Below are 18069 nucleotides of genomic sequence, written 5' to 3' on the forward strand. Positions count from 1 at the left end.
AACGTTCTTACTTTTTTTTTACAAAAAAACGTTCTTTGTTATTTAGAAAATTTTACCTCAATTTATCATGAAGTGTTTTATATCGGATTTTATATGCTGAATAATTTATGCTGTGTGAGAAAGTTGGGATCCCCTCATATGATAAAAATTGACTTGATGTCTTGATGAGCCTGGTTTAGATAAGAATGAACTGTCTACAATAGTTTTGAATTCATTGTGCTAGTTGAATGACGGCTAAACAATTAATTGTTATTTTTTAATGCTCGTTTACTTTTGGTCAAACTATCTTAAATCGGTTTCTTCCGTCTACACTTTCGGATATGTTTTCCAAAAATCACAAGAAAAAACTTCGAGCATATCTCTTATCTCCTGTACATGTATGTAACATGTTATATAACCACGAGGGGCATTCATATATAATCGCGTAGAATATGTTTTGTAATTGTGTATCATGTATCATGCACCATAATTTGTTGGCAATTTCTAATCAAAGTCTTGATGTGCAAGGCAAGTAACTTGGCGAGCAAGGCACAAGTTACATATGGATCCTAATGCTTCCTAATACATGTGGGTTTAGATTGTTAGGTTTATTTTAATTATTTTACCTATTGTTTAGGAATCCTAGTTAGACTCAAACGTGTCTAGGTTTGGTCTATATAAACCGTGTAGGGTTTCATTATTGTAATTAAGTTTTGAGTGAGTTTGTTAATACAATAATCGTTTTGGGTGTTTGCCAATAATTCGTGTTTCCAATTCAGCTCTTGAATTGGTATCAGAGCGCGATGAAGAAACCAGCTACGATCCCGTGATCTGAAGATTGGTGTCCACGACCAAGAGACTTCCAATCTGAATGTGTTTCAATAATTAAATCAAGAAAAAGTCAAAAGAGATAGTTTTGTCTTTTGTGGATTTAATTTAAGATACGAGGGAAGAAGCTGCTCATTATATATATTATTATTAAATCTGAATTGTCATCTAGGATTAGTATATCAACTTTGAAAGAATCTATTACCGATCGAGTCCGTGTTCAGGGACTACGACCAGTGGTGATTCAAAGGATTGGATCAAGGCTCTTCTTCACGAAAATCAGTTTCGATTTTCTATAATAGACGAAAACCAAGGATGAGCGATCAAGCGGCCAAAGAAACGAGCACGAGCTGGATCAAGGCTCGTTTCAATGTCCGATGCTTTACCGCAACAAATTTCACTATTTGGGCTATGCGTATGAAGGTAATTTTTAACGTTCTTGGCGTTTGGGGTGCAATCGAACCCGGCACTACTGACGCGAAGCAAAACAATATCGCAACCGCGGTTTTGTTTCAATCAATTCCCGAAGATCCAATCTTGCAAATTGGTGATTTGAACTCGCCTAAGGAGATGTGGGGAGCGATCAAGTCTCAACATCTCGAAGCCGATCAGGTAAAAGAAGCGAGACTTCAAACGTTGATTGAAGAGTTCGATGTTATGAGGATGAAGGATTCGGATACAATCGACAGCTATGCCGCGAAGATAACGGGAATAAAGTCAAAAGCATCCACGCATGGAGAACCGTATGAAGAAAAGAGACTCGTCAAGAAATTTCTCACGAGCTTGCCAAGACGTTTTATCCACATGGTTGCTTCGCTCGAACAAATCTTAGATCTCAAAACCGTAAGTTTCGAGGAAGTTGTGGGACGTTTAAAGGCCTACGAAGAGAGAACGAGAGACGAGGATCAACCCGACAGTCGCGGTAAGTTAATGTTTCATAAATCTGATTCTTATTCTAACCGAAATAGCTCTCGTGATCAAGCAAATAGAGGTCGTGGACGAGGGGCTTCGTCGTCCCGGGGGGCGTGGCTGAGGCCGTGATACCGGGCAAGACCGAAACCGGGAACCAACCAAAACCCGGAATGACCAAAACGAGAGGGGAAAACGAGACCTTTCGAAAGTTAAATGCTACCGTTGTGAGGAGTTCGGACACTTTGTTTCTAAGTGTCCGGTACGGTTCAACAAAGAAGCAAACATGGCAATAACAAACGAGGACGAACCAAAAGTAGACGGTGCGTTTTTTATGATGAATTGCATTCAAGAGACCGTCCACCTCAACGAAGAAAAAGTGTTTCCGAACAAACTCAAGGCCGATTCGAGTGAAAAAGATGTTTGGTACCTCGATAACGGCGCGAGTAACCATATGACTGGGAACCGAGCTTATTTCGCCGAGCTCAACGATCGTATTACTGGTCGGGTTAAATTTGGGGACGGATCATGTGTCGTAATAAAAGGCAAAGGATCCATCCTATTCGAAGGCAAAACCGGAGAACAAAAACTCTTGACCGACATCTATTATATACCGGACTTACAAAATAATATTATTAGTCTCGGGCAAGCAACCGAGTCCGGTTGTGATGTTTGGATGACGGCCGACTATTTAACAATGCATGATAAACACGGGGTGTTGTTAATGAAAGTCACTAGAAACAAAAGTCGGCTCTACAAGATTAAATTAAATGTGGGAAGCCCGGTTTGTCTACAATAAAAAATAAACGAAGACTCGTGGTTATGACATGCGAGACTCGGTCACCTCAATTTCCAAACGATGAGGACGATGACGGGAGTGGTTATGGGCGTCCCTAAAATTCATCAAGAAAATAAATGGTGTGAATCATGCATGGTGGGTAAACAAACGAGAAAACCGTTCCCGAACAAAACATCTTATCGAGCATCCCGAGTACTTGAGCTCGTCCATGGAGATCTATGCGGACCGATCACTCCACCGACTTTAACGGGTAATAAGTATGTTTTAGTTTTAATTGATGATTTTTCTCGTTTTATGTGGTCGATTTTGTTGAAAGAAAAAAACGGAGCCTCCGAGATGCTTAAATGATTCAAGGCGTCGGTCGAAAAAGAAACCGGGTGCTTGATTAAAACTCTACGAACCGATAGGGGCGGAGAGTTCACTTCACATGAACTAAATCGGTTCTTTGAAGATGAAGGCGTGGTGAGACATTTAACCACACCATACACGCCACAACAAAACTGTGTGGTTGAGAGGCGAAACCGAACTCTCATGGAGATGACCCGAAGCATCTTGAAGGCAATGAAAGTTCCAAATTATTTATGGGGCGAGGCGGTTCGACATGCGACGTATTTGATCAACCGCTCTCCTACGCGAACCTTGGTAGGAAAAACCACATACGAGATGTTCAAGAAAATGAAACCGAACCTCGAACATCTTCGCGTATTCGGGTGTGTTGCTTATGCTAAAATTGAAGCTAACCACTTGAAAAAGTTAGACGATCGATCGAGGTGTCTCGTTCACCTCGGGACCGAGCCGGGTAGCAAGGCGTATAGGTTATACGATCCATGAAATCGGAAAATTGTCGTGAGTCGAGACGTTAAATCTAACGAAAAAGAAGGGTGGAATTGGGATAAAATAGATGAAACCGATAATAAGGAGAACCGGGTATGTTTATTATGATGTGGGGTAATATCGTTGATACCGGAACTGGGCCGATCATGCTCAACCCAGCCGAATCCGGATCTGCAATTTCTAACAACAACAGTATCGGCCAATCAGCAGCAAATAGCGACCATTCTGGTCCAAACAACAACAGCATCGACGAATATGTCGCAAACAGCAGCAACAACGACGCTTCTGTCGCTAACAGCAACAGCAGCAGCAATGAATCTGTCGCTAATAGCAACAGCAGCAACGAAACTGTCGCTAGCAGCAGTAGCCCCGTCGCAAACAGCAGTAATGTAGTCGTGAATGATGCTGTACAAACCCCGGTTAGACGTTCCACTCGCCCTTCGGTCCTACCCGTAAAATTTGGTGACTATGAGTTAAATTCCAACGAATTTATTGAAGAATTGCTACTATTAACGAATGATGAACCGAGCAATTTTAACGAAGCGAAATCGAAACCCGAGTGGATGAAAGCGATGCGGGCCGAGATCGAGTCAATCGAGAAAAATAAAACGTGGAGTTTAACGGAGTTACCAAAAGGCGTTAAACCAATTGGTTTAAAATGGGTATTCAAAGTAAAACGAAATCCCGACGGGTCGATAAATAAGCACAAGGCGCGACTTGTGGCGAAAGGATACGTGCAACAACATGGGATTGACTATGATAAAGTGTTCGCCCCGGTAGCACGAATCGAGACAATACGGTTCTTAATCACCCTTGCAGCCAATGACGGGTGGGAAATCCACCACTTAGACGTGAAGACGGCGTTTCTACATGGTGACTTAAAAGAAACCGTTTATGTTTACCAACCGGAGGGGTTCGAGAAACCGGAAGAAACGCATAAGGTGTACAAGTTATCGAAAGCCTTATACGGTCTAAAACAAGCCCCAAGAGCTTGGAATGTTAAACTCGATGGAATACTGAGGATGATGAATTTCCATCGGTGTATGAAAGAACAAGCTGTTTATCGGAAAATATCCGGTAAATTTATTTTAATTGTTGTGGTTTATATTGACAATTTATTTGTAACAGGTTCTTGCTTGAATATGATAAACGGGTTCAAGAAGAATATGGCATCAAATTTCGAGATGTCTGATTTAGGAAAACTTTCCTATTACCTCGGAATCGAAGTCTCGCAATGCAAAGATGGGATCAAAATTAAACAAGAGTCGTATGCTCGGAAAATTTTAAAAGAAGCCGGTATGGAAAACTGTAACCCAGCTTATGTATCCATGGATCCCAATTTGAAGCTGTCAAAAGCCGAAGACGAGATAGATGTTGAAGCCACTGGATACCGAAAAATAGTCGGATGCCTTCGGTATTTGCTACAAACCCGAACCGACCTCACTTATTCTGTCGGGGTTGTTAGTCGATACATGCAGCAACCGAAAGTAACACGAAAATGCTATAAAACATATACTTCGATACGTGAAAACGACACCGAGTTATGGTATCAAGTATAACCGAGGAGAAAGAACCATGTTAATCGGGTTCAGTGACAGTAGTCACAATATTGATGAAGATGATGGAAGGAGCACTACGTGCCATATATTTTACTATGGATCTTCACCGATCTCTTGGTGTTCTCAAAAGCAAGGGACCATAGCTTTATCCTCGTGTGAAGCAGAGTACATTGCAGCTAGTTCGGCTGCGTCTCAAGCGGTTTGGCTTAGGGAGTTGCTAAGTGAGTTAACCGGGAAACCACCTTAGAAAGTGGTGTTATATATAGATAACACATATGCTATTGCTCACGTGAAAAATCCGGTGTTTCATAGTCGGACTAAACACATTAAATCCCGTTACCACTACATTCGGGAATGTGTTGAAGGAGAGGAGGTGGAAGTCGAACACATAAGTGGCAAAATACAACGGGCCGATATTTTGACCAAAGCTCTCGCGCGAACAAAGTTCAAGGAGATGCGGGACCTGCTGAAATTGGAAGACCTACCCTATACGACTAAGAAATTGGGGGAGGGGGGTGAATGTTGGCAATTTCTAATCAAAGCCTTGATGTGCAAGGCAAGTAACTTGGAGAGCAAGACACAAGTTACATATGGATCCTAATACTTCCTAATACATGTGAGTTTAGGTTGTTAGGTTTATTTTAATTAATTTACCTATTGTTTAGGAATCCTAGTTAGACTCAAACGTGTCTAGGTTGGTCTATATAAACCGTGTAGGGTTTCATTATTGTAATTAAGTTTTGAGTGAGTTTCTTAATACAATAATCGTTTTGGGTGTTTGCCAATAATTCGTGTTTCCAATTCAGCTCTTGATAATTAATAAGCATAAAACGTTTTTGTGTGTATATATAATATCGTGTCCTGAAAAGATTAATATCCGAATAATTTTATTGTCATATCATGAAGTGAGTAGTGACAATTTTGTACGACATTTAATTATTAGGACGTGAATTTATAAAATGCAATCATGGTACATGATAATAGAAATTGCACACATAGCATGTGAATTAGCAAATGCAAACATCTACTATTATAATAAAAAAAACATTGTTATGCTACATAGCACCTAATTGTCTCATTATTTTGCTAAGTAGTAACATTATTATTTAATATTTAAAGTTATAACTATCTAATTAAAATAATTAATAAATATTTTAAACATTCCATATTAATAATTTTTCTATAATTTTATAATAGTAAATAAAGTAAAGAAGTCATAACTATCTAATTAAAACAATTAATAAATATTCTAAACATTCCATATTAATTATTTATCTATAATTTTATAGTAGTAAATAAAGTAAAAAAAAAATTAGAAATAAAAGAACATATGTAGAACTTTTAAACTTTATTTTAGTGTGTGTAAATTTGCCTTGTATGTTTTTAGTTTATTAGTGACCGATTCAAAAGGTGCCACGATTCGTCTTTCCTTGATTAGTTTTTACAATTAATTCTATATATAAACTTTTTATAGGTATTGATAACTTTTGCTAAATTGACATAATTCAGCACTCAAGGAGAATAGTAGATTGATGATGGTGCATATCAGTACTCTTTCTTTCAGATCTAATAATTATTTGCATTATTTTGTCATATGTTAACTGATAGTGAAATTAACTGTACTTATTCATTGTCACAAACTTGCATCAACTAGAGTTTCTGGCCAAACTGACATAGAAAATGAGTTGTTTTGATCCCTAAAATACATTGATGTCATGGTGAGGTTTGTTTCGTTGATGATATCCATTTATATTCATGAAGCAAAATTCATATCTTTTCGGAAGAGTATCCTGGTGGTGATGACATTGTGTTGTTTGTTATAGGCACGACACTCATTTAAAAAAAACAAAAAAATCTTACAAGTTAAGGCGAAGAAGTAAACTTAACTAATATAAATGATAGGAAAATGGTTATAATTATGGGTGTTGCAAACCGATTTTATGCAAAATCATTATAAGGAGTAAGATCATAAGTAGAGTGTTTAAAATACTTATTTGTTTCTTTTAAGTTGGTTGTTTGTTATTATGATTTGTTTGTGTTCTATATTCTATATAAGAATCTCAAAACTGTTTGATATTATGGGAGGAATGATGGTTTGGTTTTCAGTGAGATACTTATTTATTGTGAATAAAATCTCTGCAACAGTTTTTTTATTTTGATTTACGTAAGAGGTCACAACAAGTTTCATTTGAAACAGACCCACTTTTAGTATGACTAAGAACATTTCGGGCAAGTTCAATTTGTATTCAACCATTTAAGTAAATGGGTTAAGTTTGCTGCTTGTGTTCTCTTATAACTGGCAAAAAGGACGGGTCGTATTAGTCGGCGCAACACATAAGAACCGGTTATGTCGGTACAAGTTAGGATTAGAACTGGTTATTTTAAAAAAAATGTTACTTTTGGTTCCGAACATGTTTTCTTTACACTTTTTTTTAATTTACACACAAATATAAAATCACTATAACTGTTTAGTTTCTTGTATGTTGTTGGAATTGAGTAAAATGTGTTAATAAGATGGCATGTTTGAAACCGAAAAATGTTAATAAGATGGCATGTTTGAAACCGAAAAAAATTGTGATAAAATGCCTATACCTTTATTAGTGTTACACTTTCTTTGCTGATATTACCAAATATACAGTTGCTCTTGCTATTTTATAATCTAAGACATGAATTAGAAAAAAAGACATGAAGTAAGCCACACAAGTTTATTTTTTGTTGGTTATGGATGGTTAATAATTTAATATCATTAAATCCTCAATTTGAATAATTTGGTAATTTTTTTTACCGATAAAAACTCTTGCAACTATTAGTTCAGTAGCAGTATATGTTGAAACTAACACAACAACATAATTAGAAGCATATTTTTTAAATATTCAGCTCTTGTGATTTTTCAAAAGTTTGATGTATTTTTTGTACATGATTATTGCAACTTTAAGAACCCGAATCATATTATAAGATAATGAATGAGATTTAATTTTTCAAACCCGTGTAATACACGGGTTTATAAGCTAGTATACTAACAAAACAAAATAATTCTTTCAGGTGTCATTAACTAAACTAGTCAATTAGGATGCCAGTTAATACCATTTATATAATTACCAACAAAGTTACAAATATAACTTTAAATGATGTATTAAATAAGGTCTTCAGATATTTATGAATTATAAAATTTTATTTATCATTAATTATACCTTTTGAATTCATAAGATAGATTATTAAATTTAACTTTTTTTTTACATTTATTTAACCACTCATGTATTACACAGCTATATATTAATATATAGTATTATATATTAGTATACAGTATGAGATTTTAGGAAATGCCAACATAGCATTGCACCCTAAGTTGACTATTGCTTATGATCATGATCCGGAACTTGTAGAGAAATGAAAAGTGACAACTATTTCAAACCACTAAAACGTTCAAAACCTAGCTTCAAGCTAATATTTGGAGAATAACAACTTGCCTCAAAGCAGACAAAGTGTATCTTGTACAGATTCAAAAACATAAATAGGTGTTAAGCTCGATCAACCTCACGAATGTCATACAAGACTTAATAGAGGCTGAAATATCATTTACTAAAAAAATGGATGGACTTCAATTAAATGTTTGATATCAAGCACACCAACCAACCAACCAAGAAGGTTTGGGTACTGAATACTATCATGCCATGACCATAAAGACGAGTTAAATGTTCGTAAAAAAATATATAAAGAAGGTAAAAGATATACTTCGGATTCCTATGGGCAAAATCCCAATAGTTGACCAAAGAAACCCAAAAAAAGGGCCATCCATAACACTAAATGAATAGTAGGTGCAATATATAATGGGTTATTAAATTGAAATTTCTTTTATTACACAAGAAGATTATTTGTGAAACAATAAATAGCTCAACAAAGAATAAGATATTTCAAACATTAGTGCTGGCAGAATGGGAGCACTCAATGAATCTGATATACCGAATAAAAACTGCTGTGTTTACGCGATAACTTGTTTTGAGGAGGTCTAAGTAATTTAACCTGGAATGGAACATAGCTTGACAATGGACCATTTGCCTATTTTGCGGTATGTTTCTCGTATATTGTTGTTTTCTATGTTTGTTTTATTTTCGTTGTACCAGTAAGCTTTTTGCTACTTGTGAGTTGTCTCTTTTTACCTGTTAATATATTGACGTTTCAAAGAAAAAAGAAATAGCTATCCTGACCAATTTCCAGAAACTATGTACCGTTTTATCTAAACCATACTAGTCTTTGGGGGTGTTTGGCCTAGCTTTTATTTTCTAGCTTATGCTTATATTTTAAAGTAGCTTATAACTTATTTTTTATTATTTGATAAGATCATTTTAAGTGTTTGGATTAGCTTATATTCTACAAGTTGATTATACGTCTTAATAAGTTGTTAAATCCATCATTCTTTGATTTGTTACCGTAATAAGTTGCTTCAATATTACTAATCCACCATCATTTGAGAACAAATTAGAAATTACCCCATTAAACAAATAAACTTCTTCAAATAAACTAAAAAACTATCTTCAAGAAAGCTTCTTTAAATTAGCTTATATAAGCTTATAAGCATAAGCTAAAAAAGCTAAACCAAACACCAAATTAAGCTTATTTTGTAACTTTTTTTTAAATACCGATTAGAATTCAATTTTAAAAAATAGATATTACATCAACATAGCAGGTAGGCAGGCAACAAGCTACGCAGCCACCCCTTTCTGAAAGTTAAAAAAAGCTAAAAAAAAAGTTAAAAAAAGCTAGGCCAAACACCCTCTTTGTCTTTGGATATATTTCTAATTTATTTTTATGTAAATAATAAAATAGTGGATGCGACTTGCAGAAGCAAAATTTTATATTGCGAGATGGAAGTCGACTACAAATTATCACGTTCGTCACTTACTCTGCCCACCAAGTGTTCGACGAAATGCCTGAATGAACGTCCATCTTCTTTGCTTATTACAGCAGGCAAGAAGAAGTCCCATGCCTCTTCACAAGGTATCCAAAAATCCACTGAGAAACAGTTGTCTCGTATTCTAAGGTCAGAAGCCGCCATTGAAGCAATTGAGAGAAAAGCCAACTTCGCAACTGTCAAGCATAATCGATTTTCACCAAAACTTGTCTTGGAAGCTTTGGATAATGCCATCCGTCATAAACACTGGGAATCTGCTCTTAAGGTAAATTAAAAAAATATTGTTTAATTTTGTAAATTTGATGCAAGTCCTGTAGAAATCGGAATTACTCGGCAATCAGGCCATCCCCGAGAACTGTTAAAAAAATTTGGGCCGAAAACGAGTAAAAATTTGGCCTTAAGTAAATTCGGTAACTTATATATTAGAAAAAGTAAATAATACAATAGTAATTGTGATTTCTTTTATTAAGAATGGGTTGGTGGTGTTTCTTTTATTAAAATTGTATATATACAAAAATATAACTTTTTTTTTTTTACAATTTTCTAGCCTATCTGGGTGGGTGATTGGGCCTGATGCCGTCGACCACCCTGCCCCTATCAGAGACGCCCCTGGTCGGCAACTGGTCTCGCTAGTCGGTCAAATCGGTCAAAAATCAGCTCAAATTGGTAAAAAAAAAGGGACCTTTTTTCAAATTTTCAATTAAGTTTTGAAAGGCAATCGGACCTTGGTTATCTCATTGTCGTTGATTTGTTATGTTTATGTTTGAATTATTTATGTGAACATTTTTATATGTGAACTTTCAAAATTTTAAAAAAATACATAGAAAAATTCCGATCCTGTTAATACGAATTAACCCAATTTGCAACACTGATTGATGGTACATTGATATGATTTTGCATTTAATTGTGTTTAGATATTTGATCTTCTTCGTAATCAACACTGGTATGAGCCACGATGCCAAACATACACAAAGCTACTGGTTCTGTTAGGCAAATGTAGGCAGCCCTTGAAAGCTAGTTTGCTTTTTGATTTGATGTTGCAAGATGGTCTTAAACCCACCATTGATGTCTACACTGCACTCGTTAGTGCTTACGGTTACTCTGGCCTTCTTCACGAATCATTACAAATCATTAACCAGATGAAGTTGATACCTGACTGCAAGCCCGATGTATACACCTACTCGGTTTTAATAAACTGTTGCACCAAGCTTCGTCAGTTTTGTAGGATTAAACATATTCTTGCTGACATGGAATATTCGGGAATTGAATGCAGCATTGTGACGTATAATACTATAATTGACGGGTATGGAAAGGCGGGATTGTTCAAATTAATGGAGGATATGTTGACTGATATGCTTGAAGACGGGAGGTGTGTTCCAGATGTTTTCACGTTTAATTCGGTTATTTGTGCGTATGGTAATCGAGGGATGATTGTTGAAATGGAGAAATGGTTTGATGAGTTTCAGTTAATGGGGGTAAAACCGAGTGTGATGACGTTTAATATATTAATCAAGTCGTATGGGAAAGTTGAAATGTATGACAAAATGGGGTCGGTTATGGAGTATATGAGTAAAAGATTTATTCCTCCGAGTACAATTACTTACAACATAATTATTGAAACGTTTAAAAGGGCGGGAAATGTTAAGAAAATGGATGAGTTTTTCTTGAAAATGAAGCATGAAGGAATAAAGCCCAATGCGGTTACTTATTGTTCTCTTGTGAGTGGTTATGGTAAAGCTGGATTAATGGAAAAGGTTCAGTCTATTATGAAGGCCCTGCTTGCGGTGCGCGCATATAATGTATATATGTGTGAACCCTCGGGTGGGCAAAAGTAAAATTGCACTAATTTTGACGTTATTTTACTAATCTCGTGAAAATAACGTTAAAAGTGGCGGAAGGTTAATCAGGCATCATGTGGTGGCGTTGATAGCCGAAAGACAAGGGCACATGCACCGATCAGCCGGTGTCCCGATGATTGAGTGCTATGTGCCTTATGTCCAAGGCTTGATGCAAAACTACTATCGAGCCGGGGGTCTCACCGGAAGCAGCCTCTCTATCCCTATGGGATAGAGGTAAGGCTGTCTGCATCTTACCCTCCTCAGACCCTACCATAGCATTGCTATTGATGGGATATACTGAGTACGATGATGATGATGATGTTCAGTCTATTATGAGGCAAATAGAGAATTCTGATGTGGTTCTTGATACAATGTTTTTTAATAGTGTTATCGGTGTTTATGGTCATGCACGCGATGTGAAAAAAATGGGTGAAATGTTGGTGGAAATGAAGGATAGAGGTTGTGAACCAGATGAGATTACTTTTGCTACCATGATTCATGCTTACAAAGCTATGGGAATGGTAGAAGCTGCTCAAAGTTTGGAAAATAAGATTATTATGACCGAACATAATCCTGGTACGCTACTATCTTTTCTAGCACTCTTTTACGGTTTATTTCACTGAATTAGAAAATGTGAAAACATGATTGATATGTTATATCATTTTGTTGTGGTCAGGAACACGGGTGATTGAGGGCTAGTATAGTCAATTATAGTGTGAATGATATCTTCACTATCACTGCATCATTAAGAAGGTCGACATGCAAATCAACATATGGTTACTACTTCACGCGCATGCAGATTGGAGTCAACGTGTGCATCTTGAACTTGAATATGGTAAAAGCTATATTGAACATCGGTTGCTAACTTACTAGTGATACGCGAAGAGGTGATGACTACATTCTTTGAGCAACAACATCAACCCCTAATTAATGTTTTTTATTTGTGTTTTGTATGACATGCCTTTTTACCCACATGTTTGACAATATTGATAGGAAGACCATATTTCACATAAACATGTGTTCCCTCTTAGAACCTTAGATCTATAAGGGACACGCTGTAAACCAAATTAAGTGATAGTATTCATCAAGAAATATTGTTATTAGTACACATTTGTTTGTATTACAAAATGCATGTATGCATATACATAATACGCACACCTCCATATGCATACGTCATACAGACAGTTAAACTCCCCCCCCCCCCTTCCCCCCCCCCCCCCCCACCACAAAAAATAATCAATAGATGTGCTGATGGGTAGACTTAAAATCTCAAATTTTGCCACCTGTTAATTTGGGTCGACTCAAATTGAACGCCTAGTCAGTATGATTGCTCTTAGAACACTTGCTAACTTAAATAGGTCCAAATGGGCTAGCAACCATCCACAACCTATCAGCCGTCGCCACCACCCCTAACAGTGTCCGCCACCACTGACGCAGCCATCAATGTTGCTGCCCCCACTGCAACCGATGTCGTCACCGCCACCAGGTCGGCTCCTGACAACACAGCTAAGATCACAACCATTGTGCACCATTTGGTACGCATACATGTTCTTTGTTGTGTTTGATTCATACTCGTAATTTGGAACGCTTGGGTTTAACATATAATGGGGATTGGGGACATGGACTTTTTCCAGGAGTCTTGTTTGTTTTGTGTTTCTGCTCTTGTCTGTTTCAGTAAGTTGCTTGTTACAACATTAGTGCTAAGGGGAAACACCAAACATTAGGGTTTACCAGTAAGTGCTTACCTTAGATATGTGTCACTGTGTGTCATAGTTCCACACTTGTATAGAAAGGCACGTTCTGTGCCTGAGTATCCCTTAATGTCATTTTTGCTGTTCAGAATTGTAATATATCTTGAAATCTTGAACAATTGTGTATGAACCGAGGATGTTTCTGTAACATCCACTGACAGAATGGCTGGCAAATTAAGTGATTGTTGCAGCTTAAAATTCCTTCTTTTGGATATGTTTGCTCTTTTTAGTTTGTACTAAAATGCATTACTCTTCACATTATCTTAGGTTTCCACATGAGCTCATGGTGTTCTGCTCATTTGATGATGAAATTATATGGGTGTTGGTACATTTAGCGTGGTTTTCATTTAGTTAATGGCATTCTATATGTAAAGGGTCCTGCTTTAAGTTTTAACATGCTACTCCTGTTTTAGCTTCCATTTTGATAGAATTTATCTAAGTTTAGAGATGATCCTGATGACCCCTTTGTTTTTATATTATATGCGTATACTTATTTTAAGATAAGCAGAGACGTATCTAACCGTTTTGTTATTATTATTATTTTTTATTTTCAGATAAACATGATTTTGTAGTATTATATAGTGACAATGTGACATGCATACTAACATGAACATTATGCATCAGTGATTGACTGATTGTATGCGGCAAAAATAGGCTAAATTAAAATAGCAAAAACCTAAGCAGATAAAATGAAGTTTCATGTTTTTTCAACTTGAATTTATATCCATCTGAATATTTGTAACTAAGAAAGGTATAGAAAATTTCAGCATAGCATCATTTTAAAGTCTATAAAACTAGCATTATTCTAACTTTCATTTTGATAGTTTATTGATATCTATCTAAATTTAGAGAAAAGAATTGTAGTCAGTAACAATTGATTCCATTTTTTACTTCCTACTGTGTGAACTAAGCTTTAATTCCTATTTCACTGTGTAAATGCTCCATTGCTAATGTAACTAATAAAATCTTTTATCTTGTAGGTGACACCTGCTGGTTATGCACAAATAACAAAAATGCCGACTTCTTTCGTTAGTGGAAAGTTGCTTGTTATCTTTGAGAGCGGGTTCGTTTCTCATAAACTGTATTAACTAGTGCCTAGGCGAGCTATTTTTGCGCTTTTGACTCTACTATGATTGGGAATCCAGATTGTTCTAGATGCTTTAAAGATCCAGAACATTTTTTGGCCTAATCTAAGGCCCATCTTTTCAGATCTGCAATCACAATGGGTTTCATATGCTTTTCAAGAAATAACTGAGTTCATTGTTATCTTTTTGCCCATACCTTATTTTCCTTTTCTAATCATTTGAGCTACCAAATAAAGGCATTCATCTAAAGCTAGCTTTTGCAAAATTAAAGGATTTTCAGTTTTGCATAAAATTGTTATTGACCTATATTTTTCTCATATTTTTGACATCCACAGGCTTAACTCTGTGTCACATTTTGAACCTCATAAAGCTTGAAGAGAAACCACCATTGATGAAGTACCATTCCAGAGTATGGTACTACTTTTATTGCAAGTTTTACAAGTCACTTAGCACTATTCTTTCTAGTACACATTATTGCAAAGGAGAAAGTGTTTTGAGACTGAAATATTGTACAACTGTTAGTGAAAATTCTTTAACCAACAAAAAATGACCATTGAAAAAGTTGCTGTGGTCCTAGTTTTTGTCCTCTTAAGCCTTTCACAATCCCATTTTCTTTTTTCTTTTTAGTGAAAAAAATAATTAAAAGTAAAATAAAAATTGGACTGAATTGTCAAATTCTAGCACTATGAATAGGAGAATTATTGGTGCATTGTTGGCGGTGGGGCTATCGGGTACGCGACCGGCATAGCATATGGTGGGTGGTGGCCATGTGGCATCATGACCGGAGTCCCGACCGCTGACGGCATATGACCAGGGGTGGTTGCAATCACTTGGCCCATTGGGGCTCCGTACATACCCATACCTTGCGGCATGCTTGGTTGGTGGGGCCTATGTTTCATGGGTGCACCAACTACTAATGGGTTTGTACGACCCGTGATTGGGATTTGGTGGGATGCCACGTCATCGTTGTTAACGCTTGTAATATCATGAATACTGGTTCGCCTTCTGTCTCGATTCATGGAGTTTAATCTTATGAAGTATTTTTGAGCATGGCTTGCAACTTGTGTAGGTGTTCTTGAGATCACATAGTTTCTTGAAATGCTTCTCCAATCTCCCTTACCAAACTTGTCTAGTCCAAGTAAAAACAACCTGCATTTGTAGTTGTACAGCATGCATAAGAAGTTGTATTGAACTCTATTAAGAATATGCTTATTGGTTGCTCTAGAAATAGGCCAGATCTAGTAGAAGTGCATACTGTGAGTTCAATTGTTTCTCACATTGTACATTAAGCAACATGAGTTGTACTACAATATCAATAATAATTGGTTATCTGACATACATTTCCCAATAGTCAATTAAGCACAACTTGTATCGTCATTCTGGCTTTTAAGAGACTAAGGTTCAAACCTTGGCATGAGAGTTAATTATTTCTAGTATAGTCTATGCATAATATGAGTGTGTGTAGCCGTTAAAAAAAAGCCCAACTTGTACTGTCTATGCATCATTATTAATGTAATGATTTCATGTTCAGAATCATGGTGTTGGATATTGCCCTTTCAGTCTACGGGTCTTTTTCTGTCGTTAGCTTACAAAGAATATTAAATTAATTATCATATTTAAAAGGTATCCAATCATAATATTATTCTATAATAACATTATTATATACGTAATCAATATACAAATTAATAGTATATACATACCTATGCTCTTCTTCTGTCCATGGAATTCCTTTCCGACGTTCTTGCTCGGCTTTGGAATTGCCTTTTCCGCCACCTTGGCCAGTGGAATCATGGACGAACCCGTTAGTGTGATTGCAATTTGAACGTCGATTTGAATTCGATCCATTCGGGTTGGTATCTTTGGTAGAAGAGGAAGATGATACCTCTCCAAGGTACTTAGGAATGGGAATGAGTCCACCTTCAATGTCATCAACATCTTCAACAAGTAATTGGTAGTGTTGTTTCAACTCTGGAATGGTTTTGGTTGGCACAAGTGAAGCAATTGTATTCCAATGTTGTTTGGAATCATCATTCCAGTGGTTGGCAATGGCATTCTCAAAGGCTTTATCCTCTTCTTTGCTCCAAACTTTTGATGATGACATGCTTGTATTTCTTGCTTTAGTACCTAATGCTTGTATAGGATGTTTTAGAGAGCTTGAAACTTTAAAGGGTGTGTGCTATGTAGAAAAAAAGTGAAGTGAGGGGTGGTGAAGGATAAGAAGTGTGTATCAAATTGCATTAATGGAATAGGACCACTTTGAGGTTGGAGAGATGGGCATTTTTGTCATTTTTCTAACAAATAATGTTTCTACACTGTTTTACACACCCAAAATTCAAATATTTATATTAGTTCATATTTTTGGAACATTGCCTTTTGTTCCTAATATCTTTATTCTTCTTAAAACCTATAAGGGCAAAGACTATAAGAAAATAATTCTTTTTTTTTTTCCTTTTATTAAAGTCATTATATATTTGATATGTAACTTTTTTAAAATTCCCATGTATAATCTTTTTGGAGGTAGATAAAGGTTATTCTTATTCTACATACCATTTATATGCAACATATATTTTCTTTTCCAAAAGCCAAGAGAGCGTAACAATTAGTTGGTCATTGTCGAAAATAATTGAAACCAATAATTCCTATGAGAAATATTAAAAGTGAACTGAATGTGGAAAAGAAAAACATGAGCATCATGCTGTCTAAGAAAACCACCTTTGTTTTTATGTTTTTTTAATTACTATTTCGTTTATATACGTGTGTTTTTGTTGTGTGGATGCTGAATTCATAACTACTAATATGATGAAAGGGCATTTTTAATCCTTATACTAATCATATACATTGACTAGTATATTGAAATCTTACATTTAATTGACCACTATGTGTTCCTTATGATATTTGGGCACGTTATATCGTTGTTTCTTGAGGAAATCATATACATTGCACCCATAGGTGTATCGGGTCTTAGTTGATTGATTAGATCTTTCAGTTAAATCTCACTCCGCAAATTTATTTTCTTCCACCAGTAAACATTTGTAATGTGACGGTCTTAGCTCACCAAAGGTTGGAGAGTTGGCTTATTGATTATTTAGGCATTTCTTGTAATAATATCTCTTGTTTTACATTTAACACCATTTTTTTATAAAACATTTTCACCTGTGTTTTACGAACCATACTTTGAAAGTGGACCCACTTAAACAATACTCAATAATATATATTGAAGATAAAGTTAAGTCAACAAACCAAAGATGTTTATGGGTCTATATTTAATCATGACTTTCAGAACAAATACATCATTTTGCAAGTAATGTATAAGACCTGGTTTAAAGTAGCTCAAATAACCGAATAACAATAGACATGATCGTCATCTACTCTATTGATCTATCCAAGATCTATACTTGTTCTTTAGTTCCATCCGGTCCTTACATGGAATTATACACTAAACAATTAACCAATCGATCTAAGCGAATGCACATTAAGATTTTATCAACGTATGTGAAGTCAATATTTTGTGTATCTCTTATTGATTGTATAAACCCTTTAAATAGGGTTGCGGATACAAAGAGAAAAGGAAACTAGAT

General features: G+C 35.9%; 2 protein-coding genes across 2 annotated transcripts; one reads left to right on the forward strand and one right to left on the reverse strand.

Moving 5' to 3' along the window:
• The first annotated feature begins 9735 nt into the window (after positions 1 to 9735).
• Positions 9736 to 12384, forward strand: LOC143543725 (pentatricopeptide repeat-containing protein At3g53170-like). Its single transcript, XM_077035983.1, has 4 exons — positions 9736 to 10082; positions 10732 to 11571; positions 11958 to 12231; positions 12332 to 12384. The coding sequence occupies exons 1-4, from the start codon at positions 9771 to 9773 to the stop codon at positions 12352 to 12354; spliced, it is 1449 nt and encodes a 482-aa protein (XP_076892098.1). The 5' UTR covers positions 9736 to 9770; the 3' UTR covers positions 12355 to 12384.
• A 2595-nt stretch (positions 12385 to 14979) lies between these two features.
• LOC143543726 (transcription factor SRM1-like) lies at positions 14980 to 16629 on the reverse strand. The gene is made up of 2 exons (XM_077035984.1): positions 16192 to 16629; positions 14980 to 15640 (listed from the first exon to the last, which is right to left on the reverse strand). Exons 1-2 carry the CDS (start codon positions 16590 to 16592, stop codon positions 15190 to 15192), a joined length of 852 nt encoding a protein of 283 aa, XP_076892099.1. The 5' UTR covers positions 16593 to 16629; the 3' UTR covers positions 14980 to 15189.
• Between the last annotated feature and the right edge of the window lie 1440 nt (positions 16630 to 18069).

Source organism: Bidens hawaiensis, unplaced genomic scaffold, assembly GCF_021521415.1.
Source record: "Bidens hawaiensis isolate Kalapana, Puna unplaced genomic scaffold, B.hawaiensis_p1.1 tig00013251_1, whole genome shotgun sequence".
NCBI lineage: Eukaryota > Viridiplantae > Streptophyta > Magnoliopsida > Asterales > Asteraceae > Bidens > Bidens hawaiensis.

Bases quoted from the DNA above. Each gene is read 5' to 3' on its own strand.
- LOC143543725 (XM_077035983.1), top strand. From the start codon at position 9,771: ATGGAAGTCGACTACAAATTATCACGTTCGTCACTTACTCTGCCCACC. The intron at 11,572-11,957 runs GTTCAGTCTATT...GGATATACTGAG, and splicing joins AAGCTGGATTAATGGAAAAG to TACGATGATGATGATGATGT. The intron at 12,232-12,331 runs GTACGCTACTAT...TGTTGTGGTCAG, and splicing joins TATGACCGAACATAATCCTG to GAACACGGGTGATTGAGGGC.
- LOC143543726 (XM_077035984.1), bottom strand. From the start codon at position 16,592: ATGTCATCATCAAAAGTTTGGAGCAAAGAAGAGGATAAAGCCTTTGAG. The intron at 15,641-16,191 runs GTATGTATATAC...CTACAAATGCAG, and splicing joins TGGACAGAAGAAGAGCATAG to GTTGTTTTTACTTGGACTAG.